Raw genomic sequence first — 25269 nt, 5'->3', positions numbered from 1 at the left:
AAATTTTATATAGATCAATCAAACTCAGATGGAGAAATAACCAAAATAAAATTGGTAGATTTCAATAAGTTACACAACTTTGTTTTTGACAACTTTTTCACATAAGTTTGTTTAGTATGATAAAATTCGATTCAAAGTTTTAATATTTTGAAATAAATTGAGAGGAGGGAGGCAAAATGAACTTCTTGACTCGCTAGGAGTGCGGTATGGGCCAAGTGGGAAGGTTGGAGGCGTGTTAGATTAGTTTCTTTAGAAGATATAAACGTGATATATAAAATAATATGCAATATCAAACAAAACATCGTGTGCAGCTTAGTGTTTTGCACACCACCACTGAATCAGGATCTCGTGGGTTCGACTCCCAGCGCCCAACAATTTTTAGCTATTTTGCTGAGTTAGGCGCACGGGTTGGCCCATTTTGGGTACGCGGCTGTTGGGCTAGCACCAGGTTGGACCATCTGAAAATGAATAAAAAAACTGATGTGGCAGTAAGGCTCGCCTACATGGATAAAAATATTGAAAATAGTACAATAAATAATTTGTGACCCATAAATAGGTCTTATGACATAGTAAATATTGTCACGGGACGACGTTAGACTAACTATATGACACTTATTGTGACACACAATTTTTTATTGTCATTAAGTTGAAGTGCTTAAAATAAAATGTCATAAATTAGATGATATAGTGACATTATGACCTATGTCATATTAAATACGTCAAAAAGCCACACATATCTTGTAGTGAAATGAGAGATCCATTGTGTTGTAACATCCACAACAAATGAGAGATTTATTTGTTGTAACCTTCACAACAAATGAAAGATTCATTGTGTGGTAACCTTCACAACAAATAAGATTTATTTTATGGTAACCTTCACAACAAATGAGATTTATTTGTGTGATAATGGAGATCTCTCTCTATATAAATAACGCAAGGTAGAGGCTCTCAATGAGTGTGTCTTTCTCCTGCTATTGTTCATTGGCGATACTCTTCTTCTGTTCCTACGCTGTCTCTCTTTTTCCCGGTTCTGTTCATCCCGCGCGCACGGGTGATCGGAACGAGCAGGTGCCTCCGAAACTCCGTCCGCTTGAGAATCTGCATGGGTAGGCGGGCGATCAAGTTTTTGGGTAGCGCTTCAAGCGCGACTGCTCTGCATCATCTTCACCAACATGTCGATAACCGGCGACAACAACAACACTGGAGACAAGGAGAAGGAGCCTCCCGTCAACAGCAACAGAGGCAATACTACCTCAAACTCCAGCAAATGGCCATTCTCGGGGTATAACGTTTCACTATTACCGTTTGTTCTTCGTTTCTTACAGCTGTCGGTCGCAATATTATTGCGTTCTCTTGTCTATGTTGATGCTTATTCTATATTAAGCATGCTCATGTTGTACACATCTAACAATGTCACTAGATCTACTCAAATTACAAATATCATATTTATTGTCTTAATATTTTGGATTAAAATATGCCGAATTATGACCAAATTTTCAACAATCCAAAAACTTGATAGGTCTTTTTCGATACTTGGCTTAGCTGCATCACTAAAACCACATCCTTTCGATGGTTCAAATTATAAAAGATGGAAAGCACGTGCACTTTTGTGGTTGACGGCGATGCAATGTTTCTTTGTTTCACGGGGCAAAACGAGTGAACCGCCTCTCTCCCCTGAGGAGGAGGCTAAGTTCGAGGCTGCGGATTGCTTGTTCCGTGGAGCATTGATCAGTGTGCTCCCCGATAGTATTGTGGATGTGTATATGCACATGCCTTTAGGGAAGGACATGTGGGATGCTCTTGAGGCCAAGTTCGGGGTTTCCGACGCCGGCAGCGATCTGTATGTCATGGAGCTGTTCTATGACTACAAGATGGTCGATGGCCGTTCTGTATTGGAACAGGATCATGAGATTCAGATGTTGGCAAAGGAACTTGAGAACAACAACTGTGAGTTGTCGGACAAGTTTGTGGCAGGTGGCATTATTGCCAAATTGCCACCTTCTTGGACGGACTTTGCTACTTCTCTAAAACACAAGAGGCAAGAGTTCAGTGTTACTGATCTTATTGGCTCTTTGGGTGTTGAGGAGAAGGCGAGGGCAAAGGACAACCGGGGCAAAAAGATCGAGGGAGGTTCTAGCGCCAATTTGGTGCAGAAGAAGAACCCTCACGCATCTCACAACAACAACAAGAAAGTCAAGCCTGATGTCAAACCAAAGGCAACTACCAATTTTAAGAAGAAAGGCAAGCGAAAGGCCAAAGGCGTCTGCTTTGTGTGCGGTAAGCCTGGGCATTGGGCCAAGAATTGTCCTTATCGCAAGGACAAGAAGTCTGCCAACATGGTCATTAGCGAGGGCGGAGGAACATTGGGGTATAGTAAATTTTTACCTACAGTTCTCTCTGTCTGTCACTCACCTGATTGGTGGGTTGATACTGGTGCTAATATTAATATGTGTGCTGACATTTCCCTGTTTTCTTCTTATCAGGTCGGGAGAGGTTCCTCCTTGTTGATGGGAAATGGATCGCTTGCGGCTGTTCATGGTGTTGGTACGGTCGATCTGAAGTTTACTTCGGGAAAGACCGTACAGCTGAAGAACGTGCAGCATGTCCCTTCAATAAAGAAGAATCTAGTTAGCGGCTCTCTACTGTGTAGAGATGGTTTTAGATTTGTGTTTGAATCCAATAAATTTGTCGTATCTAAATATGGAACTTTTATTGGAAAAGGCTATGACAGCGGAGGCTTATTCCGTTTTTCTTTGGATGACATGTGTAATAAGAATGTTGTGAACCATATTCGCGAGAATGATGAGTCCAATGTGTGGCATTCGTGACTTTGTCATGTGAATTTTGGTTGTATGACACGCTTAGCCAACATGAGTTTAATTCCAAAATTCACTTTAGTCAAAGGCTCTAAGTGCCATACTTGTGTTCAATCGAAACAACCTCGCAAGCCTCACAAGGCATCCGAGGTGAGGAATTTGGCACCACTAGAACTTGTTCATTCCGATCTGTGCGAAATGAACGGCGTGTTGACTAAAGAGGGAAAGAAATATTTCATGATAGTGATAGATGATTGCACTAGATTCTACTATGTGTACCTATTGAAAACAAAGGATGAAGCATTACATTACTTTAAGATCTATAAGGCTGAGGTAGAAAACCAACTGGAAAGGAAAATCAAACGGTTGAGGTTTGATAGAGGTGGAGAGTATTTTTCCAATGAGTTTACTTCTTTCTGTGAAGAGTATAGAATTATTCATGTGAGGACGCCTCCCTATTCACCCCAGTCAAACGGGGTAGCCGAAAGAAAGAACCGCACTCTAACTGAGATGGTGAATGTCATGTTAGACACTGCAGGACTTTCCAAGGAATGGTGGGGTGAGGCAATATTGACTGCGTGTCATGTCCTGAATAGAATTCCTACTAAGCATAAGGAAATAACACCATTCGTGGAATGGGAAAGGAAGAAATTAAATCTCTCTCACCTGCGTACATGGGGCTGTTTGGCCAAGGTAAATGTACCTATAGCCAAAAAGCCTAAACATGGACCAAAGACCCTAGATTGTGTGTTCCTTGGTTATGCTATCCATCGTGTGGGATATAGGTTCTTAATAGTAAATTCTGGAGTACCCGACATGAGTGTTGGTACAATTACTGAGTCCAGAGATGCCACATTTTTTGAGAATGAATTTTCTATGAAAAATGCACCTAGCACTTCTAGTCAAGAACCTATTTTATCCCCTGAGCACTTTGCGCTGATAGAACACATTGATCAAACACTTGAGGAAAATCCTGAGGAGGATAACATTTTAGCAACTCGAAAGAGTAAGAGACAAAGGACTGCAAAGTCTTTTGGAGATGACTACATTGTATATCTTGTGGATGATACTCCAAGAACCATTGAAGAGGCATATTCATCTTCTGACGCTGACTATTGGAAGGAAGCGATACGCAGTGAGATGGACTCAATTATGTCTAATGGTACTTGGGAAGTCGTCGAGCGTCCATATGGGTGCAAGCCTGTAGGATGCAAATGGGTTTTCAAGAAAAAGCTTAGGCTTGATGGTACAATTGAAAAGTACAAGGCAAGGCTTGTGGCCAAGGGTTATACCCAAAAAGAAGGCGAGGACTTTTTCGATACTTATTCACCGGTTGCTCGCTTGACCACAATTCGAGTACTACTCGCTCTGGCAGCCTCTCATGGTCTACTCGTCCATCAGATGGATGTTAAGACAACTTCCCTCAATAGAGAGTTGGAGGAGGAGATCTATATGGATCAACTAGATGGGTATGTACTAGAAGGTCAAGAGGAAATGGTGTGCAAGCTGTTGAAGTCCTTGTATGGTCTTAAACAAGCACCCAAGCAATGACATGAGAAGTTTGACAATACACTTACATCTGTTGGCTTTGTTGTGAACGAAGCTGATAAATGTGTGTACTATCGCTATGGTGGGGGGGAGGAGTGATCTTGTGTTTATATGTCGATGACATATTGATCTTTGGGACCAACCTCAATGTGATTGAGGAGGTCAAGCACTTTCTGTCCAAAAGCTTTGAAATGAAGGATTTGGGAGTGGCTGATGTTATTCTTAACATTAAACTATTGAGAGGAGATGAGGGTGGGATTACACTTGTGCAATCTCACTATGTGGACAAGGTCCTGAGTCGCTTTGGTTATAGTGATTGTAAGGAAGTTCCTACTCCTTATGATCCCAGTGTGCTATTAAGGAAAAACCAAAGAATAGTAAGGGATCAATTGAGATACTCTCAGATCATTGGTTCATTGATGTACTTAGCTAGTGCAACGAGGCCTGACATCTCATTTGCTGTGAGCAAGTTGAGCCGGTTTGTTTCAAATCCGGGAGATGATCATCGGCATGCTCTTGAAAGAGTAATGTGCTATCTAAAAGGGACAATGAGCTATGGAATTCACTACGCCGGGTACCCAAAAGTGCTGGAGGGCTATAGTGATTCAAACTGGATATCTGATGCTGATGAGATAAAGGCTACAAGTGGGTATGTGTTCACACTTAGAGGTAGCGATGTTTCCTAGAAGTCTTGCAAGAAGACCATCTTAACGAGGTCAACAATGGAAGCTGAACTCACAGCTTTAGATACTGCCACAGTTGAGGCCGAATGGCTTCGTGAGCTCCTGATGGACTTGCCGGTGGTTGAAAAACCAGTACCAGCAATCCTGATGAACTGTGATAATTAAACAGTGATTATTAAAGTGAACAGTTCGAAGGACAACATGAAGTCATCCAGGCATATTAAAAGAAGACTGAAGTCTGTCAGAAAGCAGAAAAACTCCGGAGTGATAGTATTGGACTATGTCCAGACAGCTAAAAATATGGCAGATCAGTTTACCAAGGGGCTACCACGTAATGTGATAGACTGTGCATCGAGGGAGATGGGCTTGAGACCCAATTAGAGTTGCAAAATGGTGGAAACCTGTCCATTGTGATCGGAGATCCCTGTGAATTTGGATGGCGAAACAAACTATTGGGTAACTGACAGAAGAGACCCTAAAATGAGCTTATCTTCATGATGCACTTCTCTTCTATTCTGTATGGTAGGATGGTATTGTCACGCCCAGAAATTCACGAACCAGAATTTCTAAGCTGAATGTGCATTAAACCCCTGTCCAGGACCAGCCAGGGTACACAAACGACAATTGTTGACATACAGATCCACGTCTTACAAAAATATAAAAGATTACAAATGCAGCGGAAAAAGATAAAAGCGAGCTAAGCCTGAAGGCTTGACTCCTGCAGCGGGCGACTCCATTCCACAGGCATCCTTGACGGCAGCGACGAAACCAACCTCTTCGAGACATCTTCAACTGAGAAGGACTTCAACTCTGGTGTGGGGGAAAAGAGAGCAAGACTGAGTACTACCCACTGTACTCAGCAAGTCACACCGGAAGAGGAGGTATGATGCAAGATATATCCAAGGGAGGCTAAAGGTTCTTTTGCATAAAGCCGGCATTTCAAGCAGTAGTTGAAAGCAGTAAAACAGTTGTAGTAATTAATCCATATTAACCAATCACTGTCCAACGTTACACCACGTTGCAACAGGCCCAAACCATCACCTGAACTAACCAGTTCCAAAAGCTAACTAGGGTGAAACTAATCACGGTGAATCTGGTCGACCGCCCATAACCGCGGGCACGGCTATTCGAATAGTTTTACTCTGATCAGAGGTGTACAACTGTACCCACAAGACACAGCCCCACGACACGTTCCCGTGCGCCGACATGTCACCACGACATACCGGAAAGAGGCCGTGACAGGACCCTTCGCATAACCCTCTCTAACCGATCGCACCACACCTTAGGGTTCGCCCCCGTCCCCAGCAGGCAACGGGCAGCCCCCCTTTCGTGCCGCGGTGAATCCGGAAGCTGATCAACCGGACACCCCGGCCGACCCAACTCCATCACGCCCACCCTCGCCTGGGTACGTCGGCTAGAGAAAAGCTACGCTACAAGCCCAGCCGTTGCCCACGCTGGCTTGTGGTAAGTACGATAAGTTCTTCCAGGGCATCCCGCGAACCGGTCCTTAATCGCCATGGGCACGTCTAGCAAAACCATGCACCCACAGCCCACCATGTAGTGTATTTTAATTAACCAACACCAAAGCGGTGTCACTAATCCAACAACACCATTAGAACCAACAGTCTAATCATTAATATGATTTTCCCCATTGTGAACTAGTTGAACTAAGCATGGCTAAGCAATCCCTAGTCCTAACTCTAATCATGTTAGAACCCCAAGTTGACAAAGAAATAAGGTACAACAATAGCATGGCTACGACATTAGGTAAACAACCCATAGTAACATTATAAAACAATGCAATATTTGAAAGAAAACAATAGAGCATTTGCAATATAGGATCAACATGTTCAAGTGGCAAGCATGACTTGCCTTGCTCTGCTGCTGGAGGAACCTCGGCGACTATCTCGAAGTACACCGGAGCGTCGGAGGAATCGGAATCTAGCGACATACAAAGAAAACATTGCAAACAGGCTATAAGACTACTGAAACAGAGAACAAAACCATTTTTAATGGATTCTACACATTTTTCTTGATTTACTGAGACTTGAATGGGCTTAAACGGAGCTCGGATGAATTAGTTATGAATTTTAGAAGATTCACTGTGTTTATTACTATAAAAGAAAAACCTTAAATCATTTATTGCGCAATATAATCCAGGGCTGACGTCATCAAGGCGGGGCGCGGCGCCGACATGCGGGCCCCACCGGTCAGCGGCTCGGGGAGGGAGGAAGGGCGCCGACAAGCGGGCCCCACCGGTCAGCGGCTCGGGGAGGGCGGTCCACGGCGGATCAGGTCCACGGACCGGGGAGGAGCGGCGCGCCACGCGGCGGCCGAACCGATGGCCCCGATCTACCCAAGGGTAGATCGGACGGCGGCGGGAGCTCGCGGCCGGTGCGCGTGGGCACGGCGCAAACCGGCCCGGCGACCATGGCGCGCGACGGCGCGGCGCACATGCGGCAGCGGCGCAAGACGGCGGCCGACGACGACCGACCGGCGACGGAGAGCGGCGGCTAGAAGTGAAACGGCAGCTACGCGGCTAAGCGGCGGCGCGACGGCTAAACGGTGCGGGAGAGAGAGAAAGAGGAGGAGAGGCCTCACCGACAACGGTCGACGACGGCGGCCGACGGAGGACGATGGCGACGGCGGGACGAGCTCCGGAACCTCCTAACGAACAAAAGGAGAGGGGTTAGAGGGAGAGAGGAGAGTGCGAGAGAGCGAGGGCGCCGGCCGAAGGCGGCGGCCATGGCGTCACTCACCGGCGCACGACGGGGATGGGGCTCCGGCGGCGAACCTCGACGGAGGAGGGGTGGACGAGGTGGACCTCGGCCGCGCGAACCCAACGGCGGCGACGGCGCAATGCGGCGGCGAGCCTAGCGGCGGCTAGCGGCGGCCGGAGTAGCGGAGACGGCGGCGGCGGGTGGTTGCACGGCGCGGGAGCGATGGAGAGCACGAGGGAGTTCGGCGAAATGGGGAAAAAGCGAGAGGGGGCGACGGGGAAGCTTAAATAGGGGAGGGGAGGGCTGGACGTGGCCGGGAGAGGCGGGATTTCGCCGGCCAACGTGGGGAAAGAGAGAGAGGAGAGAGAGGCGGGATTCGAAAATCAAATCCCGGCCATCTCGGGCGCGGGCGCGAGCGGGAGAGAGAGGGGAGTGGGCGCGGGGAACGCGGCGCACGCGCGGGCGTGGTCGACGTGGCCCAGAGGAGGCGGAGGCGTGGACGCGGCGGCGGTTGCGGGCGCGGCATCGGCCGGAGGTGGGGGAAGGACCCGACAGGTGGGCCCCACCTGTCGGCGACCCCGGGAGAGGAGGACGGCGGGGCGGCCTGGCTGGGCCTCGGCCTGCGGCCGGCCCAGCAGGGAGGAGGGGGAGGAAGGAGAGAATGGGCCGGCGGCCCATTCGAAAAAAAAGAGGAAAAAGAGAGGAAAAAGAAAAAGAAAAAGGAAAAAGGATTTTCCCTGGAATTAAAATATTGCTTGCTCAATTTTAATTGGTTAAAATTATTTCTAGAGGTCTGAAAATTCCACTAAAAATCCTGTTAATGAATTTCGACATGTAGAACTCAAGAAAAATTCCACATGCCAAATCCGATTATTATTTGCATTACTTTCTTAGGGTTTTCTCTTGATTTGCACCTGCATTTTCTTGGGGTTGTTTTAAAAATTAAATTTGGCTTGGGAGGGGAACTTCGGGGTGTGACAGGTATACACCTTAATGTGATCTGAGTGGCTTTTCATAAAGCAGAGATGTTATCCTATAGAACATCTTAGAAGGAACACACCTATATGAGTCCGACTGCTAGTCACAGTCTATGAGATTTGGGTGATCTCTAGATACTCATGAAAAGTCCAGGAGTATAACTTATACGCTCCAAACAGAGGGGATGCAAATGGCAACCCAGTACCAGTTAAGGGTTTGAGTGAAACCTGAATCGCACAAGACTGACAATTCAAGGCATAGTCCATTGTTCAGTTGTGATTTGGTGTAGCTCTTTTCCTAGGTGGAAGTTGAACTTAACAGTCTCCATCGAAACACTGGTATAACTAATAGGTTCAGTTTGGAGAACATTTCTTGTGAGCCATGAAATCTGGTGGGGATTGTTGGAATAAATGGGCTAGGCCCAATTTAATTCAATTAAAATCTCAATAGCCCACAAGTAATGTTAGAGACAATAATACTGCCTTAGAAATTTAGGCGGCAGAACCTCAACTTAAATAGGGTGATATTGGGGATTTCCTGTTGACCGGTTGAGGTGATGGTTAGACTGCCACACGCATGCACGCGCGCCGAGTCGGCCTCAGCCGTTGGCGTAGCGAGGCGAGGCGGCCGATCGAGCCGAGCCTGCCTGCTGCTCTTCCGTTTTGTAATAGACGAGAATAAAGTCACCATTAACAAATGAAATTCATTGTGTTGTAACCTCCACAATAAATGAGAGATCCATTGTTTTGTAACATCTGCAACAAATGAGAGATTTATTTGTTGTAACCTTCACAACAAATGAAAGATTCATTGTGTGGTAACCTTCACAACAAATGAGATTTATTTTGTGGTAACCTTCATAACAAATGAGATTTATTTGTGTGGTAATAGAGATCTCTCTCTATATAAATAACTCAAGGTAGAGGCTCTCAATGAGTGTGTCTTTCTCCTGCTATTGTTCCTTGGCGATACTCTTCTTCTGTTCCTGCGTTGTCTCTCTGTTTCCCCGGTTCTGTTCATCCCGCGCGCACGGGTGATCGGAACGAGCAGGTGCCTCCGAAACTCCGTCCGCTTGAAAACCTGCACGGGTAGGCCAGCGATCAAGTTTTTGGGTAGCGCTTCAAGCGCGACTGCTCTGCATCATCTTCACCAATATGTCGATAACCGGCGATAACAATAACACTGGAGACAAGGAGAAGGAGCCTCCTGTTAACACCAACGGAGGCAATACTGCCTCAAACTCCAGCGAAGGGCCATTCTCGGGGTATAACGTTTCACTATTACCGTTCGTTCTTCGTTTCCTATAGCTGTTGGTCGCAATATTATTGCATTCTCTTGTCTATATTGATGCTTATTCTATATTAAGTATGCTCATGTTGTATACATATAACAATGTCACTAGATCTACTCAAATTACAAATGTCATATTTATTGTCTTAATATTTTGGATTAAAATATATCGAATTGTAACCAAATTTCCAACAGCACTTGGTGCTGGTTTACCAAGCGTGCTTCTACGTTGTTTGTGCGATTTTTGTCCAAAGAGAAAAGTTCCTCGACCTGAACAAGGTTGAGCTCAAGGTATTAATATCGAATTTCCAGGTTCTCAAACCCCTATAGGTGATATTTGCCTATTCGGACAAATAAAAAAAGGAATAATATGTCTGCAATGCAGAACAATTAACCACCATTCAATCATCTTCGTAACCGAACGCTGGTTAGCAGAAGACTATTCTCCCAACATAGAAAAAAAAATCAATAAACTACCAGTCAATACATATTTATGGGAGACGATTACACAAAGCACGATCGTTGTTTGTTCAGTTTTTCTTTTCTATCTTTTTTACATTCCCTCACACCCCCCCCCCTGTTCTATCCTTTGTTTCTTTTTTCATTTTTATTTTTTTTACTTTGTAAGCTTCTCTATTTATCAATGAAAACTAGCTACAAGCACTTAAGCATCGTTTGCAAGAGCTGGTTCCCAACACTACCATCATTTTCCGCGCGCACGTTTTTCAAACTACTAAACGGTGCGTTTTTTTATAAAAAGTTTATACACAAAAGTTGCTTAAAAAATCATATTGATCCATTTTAAAAAAAATAGCAAATACTTAATTAATTATGTGCTAATGGACTGCTCCGTTTTCCGTAAATACTGTTTGGGTTGGGAACCCAAACTTGCGAACAGAGCCTTATAGATCAGTCACTAGTATATCTATTTAATATTAGACTCGGTTTGTCATATATTTTACGCAGAGTATGATGGTTCAAACGGGTCTAAAAGATAATATATAGTTAAAAAGTATAAGTCATCAAAGATTCTAAATAATAAAAACTCCATTTTAAGGATAAGATTTAAACTCGACGGAAAGATTATGGACATTGAGGATGTTTAGATTGGTGCCATTTTAAATTATACCCTTTTTTGATAAAATTGACAAAAAAATATAGATGTATATATTAATTTAGTTTGTTACCAAACATTTGTAATACATAAGAATCTATTATATTATTAAGACAGCTTTAAAAAGAGACACCATGTTTACTGTGGACGCAAGAAATTCCCATATTAATCGAAGAAAAAGAAAAGAAGAGTCCAAGTAGAAATACAAATTACAAATAAATGAAATTCGAAATTAAAAATAATCAATATTAAAAGAAAAGTCCATGTAAGGACTCAATACGAGATTAATTAAAATTTAGAAGAAAATTAAATAAAATCTGAAATAAAAAATAAAAGAAGAGTTCAGGTAGGAATACAATTTAAAAATAACTAAAATTCGGAATTTAAATAAGCAATATTGAAAGAAGAGTCCATATAAGAACTCAATATGAGATTAATTAAAATTTAAAATAAAAATAAAACAAAATCAAAAAATATCTCTACTACTTAAAAAATTGAAGATGATTCCGTCGTCCGTCCGTGAAAAAAAGGGCGAAAAAAAATCAAATATCAAATAAAAAGATAGGGCGAAAAAAAAATCCGATTCCCCGTGAGCCTTAATATGAGTCAGCATCATATTTGGACCCAAATCCTAGAGAAAACACTAGTACAAGAACACAAGAACAGCATCAACACAAACACAAGAAGAAAACGCGACACCGGAAGGGGAGGGTGCTGCCGTCGCCGGGCCACCACCACCTCCCCTCCCTTCCCACTAGATCCAGCGGAGGGAAGGGTGCCGCCGCCGCCGTCGCCTCCCTTCCCGTTGGATCCGACGGAGGGGAGGGCGTCGCCCCTGCCCACCGCCTCCCTTCCCGCCGGAAGGGAGGGCGTTGCCGCCTGCCGCCTCCCGTGGCTCCATGGCGAGAAAGAGGAGGCGAGGGGCAGAGAGGCGCTGAGGTCGCGGGTAGAGAGAGGAGAGAGGAGGCGGGGTGTCGCGGGAGGCGAAGAGAACGAGAGAGAGGATAAGGGAGATAGAGAGAGAGAGGAGGGGCGGTGTGGTTCGGTTTATACGGGCAGTTTTTTTTTAATATGTGCTATTTTGGCGGTGTGGTTCGGTTTAGTTGGCCGGTTTTTTTAATATGTGTTATTTTTTTAATAAAATCAACACCTATAATATAAATATAGGTGTCAGTTTTTAAAAAATTGACCTACTACTCTGTAAAAAAAACTCAATGGACTTTTTTCTTTTTGAACCATTTTAATGCACCCGGAGTTTTGTATGTCTCAGCAAGAAGAGAACAAATCTACCATCTGAATAGTCGATACATATAACAACTTAACAAACGATATGCATAATTTGCACACTAATTTGTACACCTATGGAAAAAGCATTTATCGATAATCCATAAATGTTTGAGGTGATTTTCCATTCATGCATGCATCCATGAATCTCATTGACTAGGCGTGAACAGAGAAAACATGTGCAATCAAAATCTATAAATGTAATGGATACATGTTCTAAGTGGGTTGATGGTCTAATTAATGATAGGAAATGTTAAATAATATAGCTAGGGCACTTGACCCTGTTTTTCCTATGCTAACATAATTTGAGCGCACACTTTTAAACACCTTAATCGGATATGATCCATTTGAATGGTTGTACTCTAGCTTTACACTTAAATCAGGCCAACCATTAGAGAACCCTCTTAAGCATATCATATAATCCTATAAACAGGATATTTATATATGCTGATCACTATGTTCTATCGGAGTATAAATAGAGCATGAAAATTCTAATTTATATCCATGAAACAGGCATTCGTTTAGGATTAATGAAACAGATTTTCATATGTAGGCTAATAAAGTTTTTCCAATTTTTATCTAATTTCAGTTGCTTTTTCATTTACATTATTAGTTTTAGCACTATTTGATCCACTAAAAATTATTGTAACTTATATTTTCTCTATAGTAAATTATTTGTAGCTAAATTTGAAAATATGATTAAGTTATATAACTTTCCTGATATTGAATTATCGTTCCGAACAAAGTTATCTGTAGTTTCATATTGTTATTTATATGTTTATATTTCCTTCATCATTTTATGTCCAACTATATAATATATGATTTAGGATTTTAATTTATGTCAATGAATATTATTTAGAACCCGTTACAACGCATGGGTATTATTGATTTTTTACTAGTAAGAAAATAAAATAAAACCCGGAATTTTAAAAAAGAGTTCAAGTAGAAATATAATTTAAAAACATGTAGGATTCAATGCTCAGAGAATGTCTGCTACTGCTACCCTTGCCCAACAACTGTTTTCATTCCCAGATTTGTTGCTGTTTTACAAGTATAGTCAAGAACCTCTCCAACACCTCGAAGGATGTTGTTTGGAAATCAGACAATCTTCAACTTCAAGGTTAACCTTCCTAGATTAACTTGGGAGAGGAGGGATGGGTGAAATATTGTTGACATCCCATTCTTCTGAATAAGTACTATAGTTTTTAGAGGATGGAACAGCAGAAAGCATATCTATTGCACTTGTAACTAATGTGAACGATCCTGTAAAGTGTAAATCATGTGTTGGTACTGTTATATCTGCCGCTCTAAGTGAATCTGATTATTCAATGGGTTTTGTGTCTGTAATTTTTGTATGTAAATCAGTACAGTAGTAAAGAAATCAGTACAGTAGTAAAGAAGAACCGTATGAGCGCAATTGGTCAACATTCATGTTCATTTACATTGGTATATACGGTAGTAAAGAAGAAACATATGTGCACAACATCAGGAAAACCAACAAGACTAAGAGGAAAACTAACCAGACTAAGGAAAGATTACTGTTGTGCTGACGAAAGAATCAACAAATTTAGACTAAGAGAAACTCCGTAGAACAGAAGGCACGGAGGAAATCCTAATCGGCAAAATGCGTTATTCACTTGCTCAGACTCTGCCCTTCTTGTGATAATCTCGGGCCTCCCCAGCTCTTGGCCGCCTTGTGTGTCGTCGCCCTCCACTCGTCGTCTCTTTTCTTGGCGATCACCGGCGGCGCACCGCTGACCGTGCTGCCTGACGAATCAAAGGGCTAAGAAAGGTCCTTAAAGGTCGATCTTGTAGGGATAGCTCTAAAAGATCATTGTGTCAGCCCTCGTTGGCTAATGTTTCTTGTTTTTGGTTCTTGGACGAGCTCACCGCCGGCTGCCATGCCCGGGGCCCCTTACTTGCGGACGTCTGGCTCCCTCCTTGCACCGTGATCGCCTCCTCTCTCCCTCCTTGCACCGTGATCGCCTCCCCTCTGTCCCTCCGAGCCGGGTCGGTTGCTCCCTCGTCCGCGAGAGTCACCGGCCTTAACTGTCGCCGGCAATGGCCACTACCCTTTAACTTTTTTTTTGCTACGGGCGCTGCAAACTATTGCTACAGACGTTGCGAACTATCGCCGCCAACGAGTGCTTTCTACGCTTTCTCTCTCGCCACTGCCTTCCTCTCTCTTTTCCAAACCGTTACAGAACTTGTAACAAGAAGAGGAAGATTGCTCTTTTTAGCTCCTATCCTGCTCTATTTGCTTCTCTTCTGCTATTAAATGTAAGAGTCGTTTTTTTTCTGGAAGGCCCTTATTTTTATACAAAACTAGAAAAAAAACAAGTGTATGTATTATTTTTAATTCGTACATTTTGTATCTACTATTTAGAGATGATCTAAAACGCAAAATTTATTAAGAAACTAAAAAATCGGCGTGCCGTTGGCACCCTTGCTAGTCAATATATATACACACACACACTTATCACTCAAAAATACTACATGATAAAATTGATGTGTTTTTTTAATTTAAAATATGTAAATACTTATTTTATTATTTAAAATTTTAGAGTTTTCATAAAATATTTTAGAAAGAAAATTATTAACCAATATTTTAGTTTTGACAAATAGATATATGATATTAAAAAACATTTATAGATGCATGTATAAATGATTTATTTATTATATATAGAAGTGAAAAACATATTTATCATAAAAAATTTAGAATTTGTATGACATGCTAAGCAAAAGTACCAAATTTAATGTGTCATTTATTACATAAATTTTGATGAAATCCAAACAAGTAAAATAAATTTTGAGATTCATCAAAATTAATTGGTTCAAATATATTTTCTAATAGATTTGAATTTTTGAAAGATTAATCATTTAGTATATTTAGAGTTTTTTTTAACATATCATGTGTAACAAAAAAAACACAATCATTTTATTGACTGAGGAGGTATTGATGATCCTATTACGTGATATAAGAAAACAAGGTTGTCTTCTTTCTTTGTTTGTTTTGGATTTTTTTTTTCTTTCCATAATAACTTTGGATTTACTATATATTCTAGAGTAGTAGGAGTAGTACCGAGTAGTCGTAGGATATTTAAAGAAGGAAAATGAATGTAAATTTGTTGTTTTAGATTTTTTTTCTTAATAATTTTAGGTTTACTATATATATTTTAGAGTTGTAGGAGTAGTATCGAGTAGATGTGGTATATTTATAGAAGGCAAATGAGTAGAAGTTCATGTGGTTGGAAATGGAAGATAGTTTTGGAAGCCTCTAGAATCCATATGTGATATTTTTCTCTAGATTTTTCCTCACATATGATTGTTAGATGTTTTTTCTCTAGTATAAATTTAGATTTTTCTTCAAAGTAAGAGGTGCCAAGTGGACCAATCAAAAGCTAGCAAAAGAGTCAACTTTAGATTATTAGACTAGTCCAATACTTTTTTTTATAAACATTAGACCTTTCAAAGTATTATTTTGAGTGAAATACCCGTTTGTTCCTTAAAGTTGCATGGTGATGTCACTTACATTCCTGATTTTATAAAATACTTCCTCCGTTCCATAATTCTTGATCTTTTCGATAAGGTTGAGGTCAATATTTTGGAATTTTGACTATAAATAACTTTGAAAATATTTAGTTTGAAGGCACTAAAACAAAAATATATATGTTAGTCTTAAAAGGTACTATAATAAAAGTAAATATTTATTTATTTATTTTATATATTATAATATAAAACTATAGTTAAATATATATTCTGAAGACCATATCATTGTCCAAAACATCAAGAATTAGAGATCTGGAGAAAGTAAGTCCATAATGTTGGTTCAATATATGACTGCAGGTCCAAATCTCCTTTCGATTGGGTACGACTGCCTACGTGGCGCTCCATGATGGTACACATTTTGCATTTGTCCTTCTAGGCAGGAGTATACGTTGCAAAAAAGTGTGGGCAGTGAACAGCAGCGGTGAAGCCGATGGAGCTATGTACATAAGAGAATCCCGTGCCACGATGAGGACCTCAAGCTCAGTCGTCAGCGGATCTTGCAACCCTGAGCTCTAGCACTACCAGATCACCGATGCTAGATCTTGAGGAAAGCAGGGGAGGACCCTTGACGTAGACGCAACCAGAACAATAGCGCTTGACAGCTAGCTCTGCCTCTAAGCTTTGATGGGGCGGATCCAGGGTAATGCCGAGGTCACCTTCGCACCGCATGAGCCGATAGCCGTCACCAGATGCACCACGCCCGAGCACCAGGCTCACTGGATGTGGAGCTTGTGACCATCAATATCGCCTTTGCGCCGCGCACCACCACCGGATGTGTGCACGGAGGGGAGGGTGCACCAGTGAGGAAGGAGGAGAGGAAGGCTGCGAGATGCATGGAGGGCAGAGCTTCACACCAGAGAAGCTCATCACAGCCCCATCCCTGAGCTCTGCACCGGCCACCCCATACATTGGTGGTGACAGGACCATCTCATCACTTGCTCATCCACAGCACCCAACCATTGCTGTCGTCGCCAAGCGTGGACGTGGTCAGATCCACTGTCGGTGTTCACTGCCTACCCTTTTGTGCAACTTGTTCTCATACCAAGGGGGCCGAATGCAAAATTTAAGCCAACGTGGAGCATCACATCGGCAATCGTACACGGTTAAAAGGGGTTCGGACCTTGTATGATACCCAATATTATTATCTAAATATGCATTTTATAAGATCGTGGATCTAAGTGACACCATCATGCAACCTTAAGGACATGCCATGTATTTTACTATATTATTTTAGTATATTTTCAGCTTTATGTTAATTATTGTCAAAATACGAATCTAATTATACAACTTCATATGAAAAATAAATTATTTTTAAAAAATATATATCAAATCTTAGTATTAAAGCTAAAACTAACCATTAATTTTGAATCCATTGTAATTTTTATGGAACTTTAGCATACCTCCTCCGTTTTATATTATAAAATGTTTCAATGGTTCTTTTAAGTTAAACTTTTATAAGTCTAATAAAGTTTATATAAAAAATGTAATAATAATTTCAATCCAAAGCAAACATGCTATCAAAATATTTAATGTTGGATTTAATTAAACTAATTTGATATTGTAAATGTTACTAAACTTTTCTATAAATTTGATTAAACTTTAAGAAGTTTGATTAAGAAAAAAGTCAGAACGAATGTTGCTAAAGTGAGTTTTGAAATATGAATGACTTTTGTCAATATTTTGGCAGTGTGATCAGTTATTCAAATTAGAACTTTTGTTTTTGAGATGTCATATTGGAACTAAGTTACCAGTTACCACTTATCAGCAATTGACCGAGATATTGTGTTTGTTTGCATCCTCCGGACTGATAATACTTGTTGTTTGAGATAAGAGTGAGGTCAAACTTTATGATCTTTGATTATGAGCCATTTTTAAAATATCTGTCTTTCAGATATGGTGATACCTGTATAGGTTAGTCTTAAAAAATATTTTAATAAAATATATATCTATTACTTCCTCCGTTTCACAGTGTAAGTCATTCTAGCATTTTCTATATTCATATAGATGTTAATGAATCTAGATAGATATATACGTCTATATTCATTAACATCAATATGAATGTGGAAAATGTTGGAACGATTTACATTATGAAACGGAAGGAGTAATACTTTTATATATATTATAATAGAAAATAATGGTTAAAGTTATTTTTTTTATAAGACCGCATCCTTATTAAAAAGACCAGTATTATCAAATCCAGAGGAAGTAGATTAATGCGCCGCTTGCCCCCAGAATTAACGAATTGGGCTTTGAATCTAGGAGGAAAGGGCCTGCCCGTCTCCGTCGACCACCACGCGCACCTGGTTAATTTGGTTCGCCGGCGCCGGCGTGCCGCGACCCCGGCCGCAACGCCCCGGGCGCCAATTCCGCCCACCAGATCACAGGCTGCGCAACTGGTGACTCCGCCATCGCGCGCGGACGGGGACGGCTGCGGCAAGAACGCAAAAGGAGAAGCACGGCGACAGAGAGGAGCACCGTCACACAATCGGAGTCGGAGGCAAAGCCAAACGAATCCGGATCGGCGGGCCTTTCTTATACAATCTCTATATAATTTCACGGGGATTTGCCTGCCGGCATGGCACTCACTACGATCACATCGCTTCACTGCGTAGTTGGCTAGTAGTCCCTCCTTCTCTAAATGTTTAACATCGTTGACTTTTTTAAACATGTTTGACTGTTCATTTTATTAAAAACTTTTATGATATGTGTAAAACTATATGTATACATAAAAGTATATTTAACAATAAATCAAATGATAGAAAAAGAATTAATAATTACTTAAATTTTTTGAATAAGACGAACGGTCAAACATTTTTAAAAAAATCAATAGCGTCAAACATTTTAGGATGGAGGGAGTATTAATTTGACAAGGGAACACAAGCTCGATCTGCTCAGCTAGCGTCGACTCGACGACGATGGCGTCGGTCGTGGTGCGACCTCCCGTCGGATCTGTTGGGCCTCGTCATCGCACGCCTCCCCTTCCCCGCCGAACCGCGCGCGCCTCCGCGCCGTGTGCAGGCCGTGGCAATCCGCCGTCCGCCTCCACGTCGCCTCCCCGCCGCAGCTCCCGTGGATCGCTCTCTCCCCCAGGCCGCCCGTCGCCACACCCACCCACGCCGGCGAGAACAACGTTGTTAACACCGTCTGCGTTGGCTCCACCGACGGATGGCGCGCCCTGCACCACACCGCCACCGCCGGCGGCGGGACGAAAACCAAGAGGCACACGTTCTTCTTGCACAACCCTTTCACCACCACCACCGTCCCGCTCGCCGAGCTAGAGGACGTCCTCGACGACGCTTTCTTAAAGCAGAACGAGGTCCGCAAGGTGATCATCCGGTCCTCCTCCTGCTGCCCCGATGGGGACCACCTCGTCGCCATCATGACCGACCACTATAACTTCCCTTTGATCCTGTGCCGGCCAGGGAAGGGCACCTGGACGCCCGACTCATGCACGATGCCATTCGTCCGCGTCATCGATATTGCCTTCTTCAAGGACAAGCTCTATCTAATTACAACAGCCGAGGACCTCTTCGCTGTCGACCTCGCCGCCGATGAACACGGCAAGCCCACCGTCACCAACGTCGAGCGCATCATCAGACAACCGAGAAGCCCCGATGGCATGATCGACGCATTTAGGTGGAGTGACGACGAAGACGACGACGACGACGGCGACGCACGAGAGGATGACGGTGACGCATCGTCGACCAATGACGACGGGGAGTACTCCTCCCTCAATGATGAGGGGGTAGTAGATGGTGAGGACCATGACGAGGTATTGAACCAAGAGGGTGGAGACAACAACAGCGACGGCGACGGCGAAATTGAGCCCGTCACTGATGACGATGACATCGACGACGTTGGCCAGCAGTGGTGCCCCACTTGGGAGCATAGAAAGTTTGAGCAATTCTACGAGGAGGAGTACGCGATTGTCGGCACCTAGCACCTCTTGGAGTCGTGTGACCGGTTGCACATGGTGAGACGGGAGTGGGTACTCCCGTTCATCTTGCAGACCGACCACACCCGCAAGCTGGACGCCGGAACATGGGTTCCGGTCACCGGCGGCCTAGGTGGCCAAGCAATCTTCCTCAGTGAACTCTTCAGCAAGTCCGTGCCTGCGCCTGCACACGGTGAGGTTGAAAAGGACATGGTTTATTTTGTTGATACATACGACGTGTGGGACATGAAATCCGGCACTAGGAGGCCGTTTAGGTGAGTCGATAAGGACATGACGCGGCCCACATGGGTGTTTCCTCCCAAGTTGATCGTGTAATGAATGTGGAACAAGGGAAAGAAATTTAATGGAGAGCACCACGCGTCGGACGTACGGCGTGAGACAAAAAAATCGGACGCCTCGTGCGACCGTCCGATCCATGAACACGTGCGTCAGCCATCCATCATGCATGGATCAAACAAATTTTAAACTACTTTTCTCTTAAAATATTTATCCAAATCATGATCTGATTGCACCATTAAATCCGTTGCAATTAAATCTTTAAAACAAGACCACACATGAATATAATCCGATGAAAAAAAAATAGCTTATTATTGAATTATTTTTAAATGGTGCACGCTGTTGCGCTAAGTATATCGGAATTGTTTCACTGAGTAGATCGAAAATGTTTTATCAGACGTTGTTTCGCCTTATATGAAAATAATGTTTCAGCGAATAGCGAAAGGATGTTTTAATTCACTGTAACATTTGATTCATACATAGTGAAACATCACGAGTACATTAGGTGAAATATATTTAAATTGAAAAAAAATCGGACGGTAAAATGTTGCCGTTGACTAACAAGTGAAATATTATGTTATATATTTGGTGAAACAAAAAAAATTAGCAACTGGAACATTTAAATATTTTATGAAACATGGTGAAGATACACGTTGAAACATGTCGCTGTCACACATGAAACAACAAGAATTAACGGATTGAAACACATGTTTTTCTTTTATCAAAATATAATCAAGCGATATCTTGTTGTATAGATTTAATTACAATAAATACAATGGTGTGATCGGATCATAGATTGGATAGGTAATTTAAGAGAAAAATCATTTTGAAGCTTGCTAAAATACATGCATGTATGCATGCATGAGGTGGAGAGAGTGTCGTAGAAGGTAGTTTCAAGAATTTTGTGAAACACACTTAAGACACATATTGAAACATATCACTATTATGTATGAAACATTTTGTTTTAACGGTTTCAAACATATGTTTTTCTTTTGACATAATATAATCATGTGATATCTTGTTGTAAAGATTTAATTGCAACGAATACAACGGTGTGATCGGTTCGTAGATCGGATAAGTAATTTAGGAGAAAAAATATTTAAAGAGAGGAGGAAAGAATGAAAAGAAACAACTAGACATGTGCATGTATGTTACACTACGACAATGGTTCGTCCAATCCACCAGACAGCTGATTTGCAGTATTTTCCTGACGCCAACAGAGAGAAAGGATAAATTAGCAAGTAGGGACTGAGCTGACCTTAGGCGTCCGATATTTTTCATCTGATCGGATGTTCGAAGAGAAGCATTTTTGAAATTTAATCCGTGTAAATGCTTACACGATACATGATGAAAGGGGGTAGAATTAGATATTTGCTATTATTTATTCAATAGATGGAAAATGCTGGGATCGGGCGCCAGATCACCCCTAGAAAAATCGGGCGCAGGCCTCCCGGGCCTCCGCACCGTCCCCACCACGCGCCCACCACATGCGCCATTCAACAAATTACCCACATATTATGGAAATGCTCTACTAAGGAAATCCATTTCAATTTTTGTTCCACTAACAATATTTCAGCAAGTGTAATCGTGATGTTTCACTATGTATAGATCAAATGTTGCAGTGAATTGAAACCCACATATTATGCAAACGCTCTGTTAAGATAATCCGTTTCAATTTTTGTTCCACCAATAATGTTTCAGCAAGTGTACTTGTGATGTTTCACTATGTATAGATCAAATTAATTAATTGTTATGCGTGTTTGTACCATGTCGCATGTCTGTCCAGATTTATAGTATTAGAATATGCGACGCATCTAAAATCGGGCGTTCACGTCATCATGCATGCATACATGCAAGCAAAACTTTCTAAGCGAAGCTATTTTTTTCTCTTAAATTATTTATCCAAATCATGATCCGATTGTACCATTAAATCCGTTGTAATTAAATCTTTAAAACAAGACCACACATGGATATAATCCGATGAAAAAAAATATTTAGCTTATTTTTGAATTATTTTTAAATGTTGCACGTTGTTCCACCAAATAGATCGGAATTGTTTCACTAAGTAGATTGAAAATGTTTCAATCGTTTAAAAAGCTGAAACACAACCAAATCACCTCATGAAACATTTTGCTACAACGTATGAAACAACGGTTTCTCAAAAAATCGGGTATTGTTTCACCTTATATAAGAAAATGTTTTAGCAAATAGCGAAAGAATGTTTCAATTCACTGCAGCATTTGATCTATACATATGAAATATTACGAGTATATTTGCTGAAACATTGTTGGTATAACAAAATTGAAACGGATTCCCTAATAGAGCGTTTCCGTAATATGTGGGGGATTTGTTGCAACAGAGTGTGAGTGGTGAGGACACGTGGGAGGCAGGCTGAGACGCGCGTAGGGGGAGGGCGCCCTTTTTTTCGTGGAGGCACGTGTGGGGGGAGGGCGTTGTAGCGTCCGTTCCGTCGTGGCGCCTAGCGGGAAAACTAAATCTTAAAAACCCTATTTGCGGAAGTCGTTTCTTTGCTTGATGTCTCTGTGCGTGCCAATCTCCATCTTGAATCCCCGATCCATCGTCAAATTCAAATTCCAAATCTCAAATTCCTCCCAATTCAAATCCCTCTGTAAAAGTCTAGTTTGCCTCCCTCAGGTTTGGTGGGCCGAATTCCCTCTCGGCCCATCTCTCCCTCCCTCAGCCCTCCTCTCCCTCGCTCCGCACATGCGTCTCACGCGCGAGCGCGTGAGTCGACGCCAAGCCGAGCGCCATCTCTCTCTCTCGTTCTCTCGCTCTCCCTCTCCCCGCCTCCATCCCCGTCGAGCTCCCCGCCCGCGATTTTCGAATCCTCCGCGCATCGTTGTTTCGCGCGCGCGCGCCCACGTGGTGCCGCGGTCGTCGCCGTCGCCTGCCGCCCGTGCCGCGCCTGCGCCGCCTGGCCCCTCGCCCCTGCCACACTGCGCCACCTGCGCCGCGCCCTGCCCCGCGAGCCAGCGCACATGCCCGAGCCGCGCCACCCGCATCCGTCCAAAACCTGGAGGCAGAGCTCCCGCTCCCATCCCTCTCCCTCCCCAACTCGGCAAAGTTTGAGCCCTCTTTCTCCCCCCTCTGTTTCCCGCTTTCCTCTTTCGGCCCGGCCTCTGCCCTCCCTCCGCTTGGAGCTAGCGCCATGGAAGAGGAGCGCCTGGCGCCGGTGCCAGCCCGTTGCCCGCGTTTGACCGCGCCCGTGAGCACCCGTTCCTTCCCCTCGAAGCTCCATCCTGCGCCTATAAGAGTCGCCCTACCCCTCTCTCATTTGGTTCCATTCACTCGAGCTCGCCGCGCCATTGCCGCTCCCTTGCCCTGTTTTGCTGTCGCCGTCCGTTGCCGAGTGTGCCGGAGGAGTAGGCGCGTTCGTGGACACGTGACGTGGACTCCAGGCGCTCGTCTTCCTCCTCTTCCCCGGCCCGAGGCCGAAATGATCACGTTTCGCGCCGTCGGCTCTCGTCACTGCGCCCTTCACCGTCGCGGTAGTGCATCTCCCCATTCCCCTTCCTCGTTCCTCCTCCTCCCCCTAGCTTTCGGCAGTAGCATGTGTAGACCTCTTGTAGCTAGCTGGCGCCGCCCCGACCGCTGCCGCTGTTTGTTGTGTGCTCGCCGCCGTCGTCGCCCGAGTTCAGTAGACGCCTCTCGTCGCCGGCCTTCCTCGGTGTGTTTCCTCCTAATCCGACGCTAGGAATGGTTTCCCGGAGTCGCGTAGATGCTCTAGTGCGTAGGAATCGATCCCCCGTCGCGTCGTCGCCGTTTCCCTCTCATCTCGCCGCCGGTGGCTGCCGCCGCAATCCGCCGCCGTCGAGCCCCCTCCGGCAAATCCGAGCTGTTGGCTCGTCTCCCCTCGTCCCATGAAACCTCCCGGTGTGCTTGCCCTTGCCTGCGTCGCTGCGCTTCGCCCCGAACGCCGCCGCTACCGTCCGCCGTCCGTTCACGGCCGCGTCGTCGTCTTCCTCCCGCCGGCCCGCGTGGCAGCCACGTAGGCGCCACGTCGGCGCCAGCTCGGCCGGACCGGGTCAAGCCGACCCCGGTCAGCCGCTCCCTCCGTCCCCGCTCGCGTGTGCGCGGCCCACGGAGAGCCGAGAGGCTATGCGTGGGCCCGCCGCGCGCGTACACTGCGCCCCTCTTCCAAACCCTAGCGTCGCGTCGCGTGCTTCCTCGGCACGGTGAGCCGAGCCGCCGACAAGCGGGTCCCACTCGGGACCGCGCGAGGTGGACCCGGCCCAACGGCTCCCCCTCCCTCTCTCCCCCGCGCGTGCCTTTGGGCCGCCTTCAAGGGCCGGCCAGCCCATTAGCTCGGCCGAGCCGCGCCCCTTCTCTCGGGTCGCGCCCTAGCTGCCCGAGGGAAGTCTAATACCCCTCCCTCCTCCCTTTCTTTTTCAAAAAGGATTTAATTAAATCCTTTTCCCTTTAGACAAAAATCCAATAATCGTAGAAATTCAATATCTTCTCAACCGTACATCCGTTTGACTCCGTTCAACTTCCAAAAATTTCTCAAATCTCGAGATCTATCTAATGGCATGCTTAGAGGTCAATAATAGGGCTTTATTTTCGCCGTTTGTTGAGTTGTCCCATTTCGCGTGTAGTTTTGGAGCCTGAAGACCCGCAGTGCGAGGATTTCGAGTATCAAGCTCAAGATCTCGAGCAAGGCAAGTCACCTTTGATCATCTTGCACCTATAATTTAAATCTAAGTATTTCTTTTCCACAAATATTGCATGAATAGGTTTAACACAAGTAATTCGGCTGCGACTTGCAAGATAGCCTGCCGGCCCCAATCTTAATTGCTGCAATTACCCTCCTTGAATTATTGAACACTTACACCTCCCTTGTCAACTGTTGTGCTTCGATGAACGGGCCTTCGGGCACGCGCATCGAAACACCTCCCCTCGAATTTAAAATGTCCAACGATGGGTAAAACTTGGGGATTTACAAAATACTTGAAAAACCTGACACCTGGGTCGGTGTTTGCGAACTAAATGAATTTCCAAAACCGCAGACCAGGGGACGTACCGGGAGTACGGTTTC

At 44.0% G+C, this 25269-nt stretch overlaps 1 protein-coding gene and 1 pseudogene across 1 annotated transcript; both read left to right on the top strand.

Moving 5' to 3' along the window:
• Nucleotides 1-1172: 1172 nt before the first annotated feature.
• Nucleotides 1173-2508, top strand: LOC136357436 (uncharacterized). Its single transcript, XM_066312695.1, has 2 exons — nt 1173-2368; nt 2484-2508. The coding sequence occupies exons 1-2, from the start codon at nt 1173-1175 to the stop codon at nt 2506-2508; spliced, it is 1221 nt and encodes a 406-aa protein (XP_066168792.1).
• A 10911-nt stretch (nt 2509-13419) lies between these two features.
• LOC107281625 (uncharacterized) lies at nt 13420-20252 on the top strand (annotated as a pseudogene).
• The last annotated feature ends 5017 nt before the right edge of the window (nt 20253-25269 follow it).

The sequence above is a fragment of the Oryza sativa genome, chromosome 7 (assembly GCF_034140825.1).
Source record: "Oryza sativa Japonica Group chromosome 7, ASM3414082v1".
NCBI lineage: Eukaryota > Viridiplantae > Streptophyta > Magnoliopsida > Poales > Poaceae > Oryza > Oryza sativa.
Note: the sequence above shows the minus strand (reverse complement) of the source record. Positions and strands in the feature narration are given on the sequence as shown.

What these genes read in the sequence shown, in the direction of transcription:
- LOC136357436 (XM_066312695.1), top strand. Translation starts at nt 1,173, where the DNA reads ATGTCGATAACCGGCGACAACAACAACACTGGAGACAAGGAGAAGGAG. An exon ending in GAGGGCGGAGGAACATTGGG is followed by an intron (nt 2,369 to 2,483) that starts GTATAGTAAATT and finishes TCTTCTTATCAG; the next exon opens with GTCGGGAGAGGTTCCTCCTT.